The following is a 6,826-nucleotide window of genomic DNA, read 5'->3' on the forward strand; positions in this document are numbered from 1 at the left end:
TGCTGTGACATCATTAGGCATTTAAAAAAACTATACTTTTAGGTTTTCAGTTTATGTAAATTATCAAAGCTAAAGGCCACTAATCATGTTAAGATAATATTTGTTGTTTTCATCATGACTTTTGTAAGTGGAGTGGCAGTATAATTTATCATCTAAACCAAGACAAATTCTAAAGTTAACATGACATAAATACATGGACTACCTGGGTAAAATAATACATGTGATTCTTTAAAAGGGACTTCAGAGTTGCTGGGGGGGGGGGGCAGAGGATGGGTTAATAGGCTGATGGGAATTAAGGAGGGCACGTGCTATAATGAGCACTGGGTGTTATATGCAGTGGATGAATAACTGAACTATACATCTGAAACTAATGATACACTCTGTGTTAACTAATTGAATTTAAGTAAGTTAAAAAGGTGGGGGAGGCTTTAGTTTTTATGGCTCTTACTGGAGATTGTGTATAGATCCACTTTAACATTTTCCTCCCCAAGTCATTACACTTTTTAAGTAGAATACAATTTGAATTCAGACTTCTGTGTTTTTCTAAAATCTATTCTAGACTGCAAACCAAGGGTCAAAATTCAAAGACCGTCGGCTACAAATATCATGGCACAAGGCCAAGGTGCCTTCTGTATCCACTGAGACTGAGGAAGAAGAAGTCAAGGAGGAGGTAAATTTAATGATTAAAAATAAATATTGAATTAGTTTGTTTCTCAGCTAGTATTTTTCTTAACATTAAAGTAAATAAAATTCCTTTTAAAATATTCTTTCATACATACAGTAACTTAAGACTAGTTACAAGTTTACTAAAGAATCAGAATACTTGTAGACATAAAAAGCTCTTTGGGGAGGATATTTTCTGGCATAGGAGAGACTTCTTTTTTCTTCTTTTTTTGCATTTATTTTGGCTTAATTTGAGCTCTAGAAATTTTTATTCTGGTGAGGACATGGATTACATGAATGAATTACATTTTAGCTGGTTGTTTTAGCTTTTGTTTATTCATGTTCCGTAAGTAATAGAAGTAGAGTTTCTTATTTTAATACCTTCTGTGTGCAGTTAATTAAAATGAGAATAAGGAAGTAGGACATAAAAGGGAAAAAATAGGAAAACCAAGAACTATAATAGAACCACTGAATGATGAAACTCTTAAAATACATGAAAAATAATTTTGCTTCTTTACTCCTTTTTTTTTTTTTTAAGATTTCATTTATTTATTCATGAGAGAGACAGAGAGAGAGAGGCAGAGACACAGGCAGAGAGAGAAGCAGGCTCCGTGCAGGGAACCTGATGTGGGATTCATCCAGGGTCTCCAGGATCATGCTCTGGGCCAAAGGCGGCACTAAACTGCTGAGCCACCTGGGCTGCCCTTCACTCTTATTTCTAATTTGTTTATTTAAATGGGCACGTAGCGAACATTGTGAGTTTTCTTGTTTCATTGTAATTTTGGCTTTAAAAGATGTTAAAAAGGGCAGCCCCGGTGGCTCAGTGGTTTAGCGCCGCCTTCAGCCCAGGGCATGATCCTGGAGACCTGGGATCGAGTCCCATGTCGGGCTCCTTGCATGGAGCTTGCTTCTCCCTCCCTCCCTCCCTCTCTCTCTCTCTCTCTCTCTCTCTCTCTGTCTCTCATGAATAAATAAATAAAATTTTAAAAAATAAATAAAAAATGTTAGTATATAAGGATGGAAATTTTGGCATCGTTAGGAAATTGGTATGTTCTCCATCATAGATAATTGGTTATTGAAAGAAAGGTTTAGGAACTTGATCATTTATTTTCCTTCTTTTTAAGTTAATGGAATAAAATGAATTTAAATGTATTTAATTTTATTAATAAACTGATTTTATCAAAAACATTTCATAGATTTTTTTTTATTTTTCCTACTAAACATTCATATATTATTTTCTTTATTTTCCTGATGATATTAGAATGGAAATCTATTAAAACTAGTGAAATTAGCAAGAGGAGGAGAATATGTACATTAAAAAACTTTTATGGGTGTTTTTGTCCTGAAGGATACTCTCTGAGTACATCACTTGTAAATTCAGCCTGGGTTTTGTATACTAGTCTATTTGTCCTTTTTGCCTAATAACTTACCTTTCTTATACCACTAAGCAGATTTTACTCTTTCTTTAGGAAACAGAAACCTCAGATTTGTTTTTGCATGATGATGATGATGAAGATGAAGATGAATATGAGTCTCGTTCATGGCGAAGATGAAATCTGATGCGAGCTGTATAATTTTTAGGAATATTGTTTAGAAGAACAACTTTTTAAAATTATTTAAAGAAGTCAATGAGCCAAAAATTTTTTTTATTTTTCTTTTCCACACAGTAGGTTTAAGGACAGCAAGTTTGCTATTTAAACACATCTCATAACTGTTCATGATATTAAAGCACCAAAGGCCTAGTGACTTTTACACAGTTGTGAAGATCCACAGGAATGATACGGATAATCTCTAGAGCCTTACTTTCCACACCACCTGTTTTGTTGCTATTGGTGTTGGATTATGATGTAAATGACAGGGTGTTCAGAAATTTTATTTTGGATTATAATCTGATAAAATTTCATTAAATGTCAAAATCGCCTGGAATCTCTTAACTCTCAGCTATTATGAATGGGTCCGCCAGACAGAAGGAGATGTTTGTAATTAAAATACCCTTTTGCTTTCAAGACTTGTCTTGGAAGAAGAAAAGTAAATTTATTTTAATTTTTTTACAGTGGAGGAGCCCAGTTTGTATTCAATCTAAATTTTTGATGGGGGATGGGGTGTTTATGTGCAGTACAAGGACTATTTTAGTGTAAATCATAACAAACTCTGTATTCTTAAATTCTATAAGGCAATGGTAGCTAGCTCCATGGTGTTTCCATTCTGTCATTATATTAACTGTCCTGGACTTAATGCTACTGATCCTTAGTTTGCTTTGAAATTAGTGAGTATTGGTTCAGTTGGTCCTCTTTAAAAATATTTTCAATGTAAAAGGCTTTCACCTCTTGCCCCTTCTTGTCCCCACTTACTCCTGCCTTTTTATTAATAGCCCCAGCTTACCCACTGCTGAGATAAAGGATTCTTTTGGCCCTCCAAAAGTCAGTCCCCAATAAAAAGTTTAAACCAGCATCTTGATAAATAAGTGATGTTTTGATGAGAATAATGGAAGGTTTGCGGGGGAAGAGAGAGTCACCAGCTTTTCTTTTTTCTTTTTTGACGCTTCAGTTTAGTTAATAGTTATATAAAAAGGGTTAAAAAGTGTCTGAAATTCTTTTCCTAAATTTAAACCATGATGGTGAGGTGACTGGGGATAGGGTGGGAGTGGGGTTGGGTGGGGTAGGGGAATGGGGATGGGATGCTAGTAATAAATGGGAGTCATAACTTGACTTTGATCAGATGACTTTATATTTTCATAATTTTGTAGCTTGTTGCTATCCATAAACATATGCATCCTTCAATAGACAGTTTCCTTCACTGTGTGCATTTTTACTGTACACTGTATAGAGTAGAGTATCTGTTAAGTAAAATATATATGTAAATTTATGTCCTTGTGTTCTGAATGTTAGATGGAAAAGCAGAGGAGCAACACTACACTGTATTGACCCCTGGGAAAATAAAAAGATTAATGTACATAGGATGTCACTTTTTCAAGGATATACACATCTATGTTTTTATATATGTGTGGTGTGAAAATTTGAAACTTCCTGTTGGCTTCAGAAGGTTCTTGGTGATCACTATGTCAAGGATTTTGTTTCCTGAGGTAAAGGCTGTTTCTCAAAATAGAAACTGTTCGCTAAGAAACCTAAAACCATCAGGACTCTAGATTTACTTAGCTGTAAGAAGTTAAATCCCACGTTCTGATTATCTTTTTTCTCTTCCACTTATTTTCCTGGAATGATGTATCAAACCAGGATCATTTTTAAGTTCATGTAATTCTCCCTTCACAATAATAAGGACTTCCTTTTTCTAGGTTATTATTATATTTCTGATAACACTGAAGCTAAAATAAGCTCATAAAAGAAGGAAAACCTTACAAGGGGGTACCTAGAATAAGCAATCTTGCTCCTTCCTCCATCATCTCTAATGAAATTTTGATGTCTGTGGCTCAGTCGGTATATATTTTGAAAGATTCATTGTGGTGAATATTTTGAGTCCTGACAGTTTAAACGTGATAGAGGGAACAAAGGATTTATATATTTTTTGTACAAAGTTTTTTCTTAAACTGTATAATTTTGTAAATAATTTGTTTGGTTTTTTTGTGTACTAAAACTACCAGCGTATAGATTTCAATAAGAATTGTTGTATTTTTGTATTTGGAAACTGAAAATTACAGTAAATTAATGGAGCTGTAAGAGAAAATTTTCAGTAGACAGTTCAGAATGAGATTCCTTTTCATATGATTTTTTAACTTCAAAATTGACATCATATTACTCTCCGTATAGAGAGAGAGAGGAAGATTTATTTGACTTTTTAGTTACTGGGGGAGAGAGGATGAAAGAAAAGGGTGTTCAAGGAAAGAATAGAAAGACACTGTTTCCAGGAAGATTGAGGCCCTTTCTATAAAATGTAGTTTTCAATACACCTTAAAATTGGACTAAAATAATTTTAAAATGTCCTAAGATTTCTATAACATGTTTGATTCTCCAAAGTGAACTCAAAAAAGAGGTTAAATATAATACTAGAAAATTTGGTTAAGGTTAGCATAAAACTGTTGAATGTATATAATTTTTTTCCTTTAGGATTTTTTTTACCCCCACCCTCAAATCCCCAAGCTTTAGAATTTCTCTTTAAAGGGAGTAACTACCATGACTTGTTTTCCTGGCATCTTCCCTTAGAGAAATAACATACTCCTTCTGAGGCAAATTTTGTTCTTTTTTAATGAGTATGACATCTAAGAAGCTGATGAGCACCGGTCCGGTCTGACTACTAGCTTAGTCTGGTTGGCTAGTGGATTGCTACCCAGGCTTAACAAGGTAACTCTAGGGAATGCAGTTTCCCTCACTTTCTTCATGTTTATCGGGAAGACATTGTTACCAGCTAAGATGGTAAATTGGGAAACAGTCTTGTTAAGGTAGGTCCGTGGTGATGGATCATTATTTCAAAAAGAAGAAAAAAATCATGTGAAAAGGAATAGTGGTTCCTCTTGATGTATAGTATGCCTGTATTATAGTTTTTACAAAATTGTGAACTTGTGTAATAGTATAATAGGAGATATTGTTGAATTTCTAACTGTTTATACATTTAAATTCATATCTGTAATGTTTGTTTTACCGATTACAATCTGAATTTCTAAGAAGCATGTTGACTTTTGCAATAAAGATGCAATATGGAATGGTTCACAATTGGAAAAAAAAGAAAAGAAAAAAGATAAAAGTATTACAAATTTAAAATTGGAAAATTTATGAACCATTCCAAAAATTCTAACAATCACCAAAAGAGCTGTAATTCTGGCTTGTTCTGGAAAGAAAGAAAATGTGTGTGTATGCTTGTTTGTATGTGAGAACGAGTGAGCAGTGGATATGATGCCTGTGTGCTCATGTTGGGTTTCACATACATGAGAGAATGCACTGAATGTGAATTTGGGTACCAAAGTCTTGGCTATTCAAAATTCAATGAATTCAGGAAGATGTAATGAACAAGGTGGTCTTAAAAATGAATGAGAAAGGTATTGAAGCGTTAGCTGTAAGTAACCTTGGATAGCCATATTTTGTACGTGGATGAGTCTTGGTGTCCCAAATACAAAAGCACAAACAATTATATGAAGACAACTACTTTAATGTTACCTCGAGATTATTCAGTATGACTACCAATGAATAGGAGGGATATTTTCCTTGTCGAATAGAGAAAAGGGAAAGAACACCTTAAAGAGATGACCTAAAGATAGGGCAGCCCTAATTGTGATGAATATTTTTGTAAGGAATAACAGGCGAAGGAAGCAATGTTTAATAACCCCGATGACTGGATGTTGCTGAGAAAAGGAGGTCTATCACTTGGACTTATTTTCTCATTTTAAAAATTGCTTTTCTTATCATTATAAAATTCCCTTTCAAATCATTAGGCATTGTCTATGAAGAATTCTTTAAATCTCAGTTTCTCTGGGAAAATACTAAAGAATGGGAAGAATTCCATTTTAATTATTTTCAAATAAATTTTATCTGTATTTTATGAATTAAGTAAATGGCAAGATCTGCGTGACCATTTGTTTTGAATAACCTACATCATGCTTATAATAAATTAGTGCCTGGATGTTTGGAGGGGGCCAAGCATACTTCTAAACAGAGTTATATCTGTTTAATGGTAACAAGGCAAATATTTTGCTACAGTGGAGCTCTCATTGGCAAATTACTGGTTTTATGTGATATTTATTTATTTATTTATTTATTTATTTATTTATTTATTTATTTCTGATTTTGAAAATGTCAATTTTCTAAAGCCAAGGATATATTTTGAATCACAAGTTTCAGTGTACTGTCAAGCCTGGATCTAATTATGTTACTGGAAACTCAAGGTGTGATTGTCAACATGTGGGATCATTTTAGATGAGAGTCGGGATTGCTTTAAATACATGAGCCAAACAATGTTGGCAGGGCACTTTTTTTTTTCAATTTTAGTCTCAAATATCTATGTGAGGGGCTAACAATGAGCCCAAAAAAAAAAAAAAAAAAACCCGCGGTAGTGCTATTGCTTGTGTTTTGAATCACCATTTTTGCTACATTGATCTTACTGCCAAGTGATCTCCTTTCTACAGGATCATCTACCATTTGGCCTCTTAACCTGATTCTGCATTCAACCTTAGGTTAACTAAACCATCCTAGCATTCTGATACAGGTGACTTGATACA

At 33.8% G+C, this 6,826-nt stretch overlaps 1 protein-coding gene across 4 annotated transcripts in view; it reads left to right on the forward strand.

The window, feature by feature from the left end:
- RBM27 (RNA binding motif protein 27) overlaps positions 1-5,421 on the forward strand; it is a 73,548-nt gene extending 68,127 nt beyond the window's left edge. For all 4 annotated transcript variants that reach the window (XM_026018497.2, XM_026018500.2, XM_072749907.1 and 1 more), the window contains 2 exons: positions 560-670; positions 2,133-5,421. In XM_026018497.2, the coding sequence (XP_025874282.1) occupies positions 560-670; positions 2,133-2,216 (195 nt within the window). In that variant the 3' untranslated portion in view covers positions 2,217-5,421. The remainder of the gene's footprint in view (positions 1-559; positions 671-2,132) is intronic.
- The last annotated feature ends 1,405 nt before the right edge of the window (positions 5,422-6,826 follow it).

The sequence above is a fragment of the Vulpes vulpes genome, chromosome 2, assembly GCF_048418805.1.
Source record: "Vulpes vulpes isolate BD-2025 chromosome 2, VulVul3, whole genome shotgun sequence".
Taxonomy (NCBI): Eukaryota; Metazoa; Chordata; class Mammalia; order Carnivora; family Canidae; genus Vulpes; species Vulpes vulpes.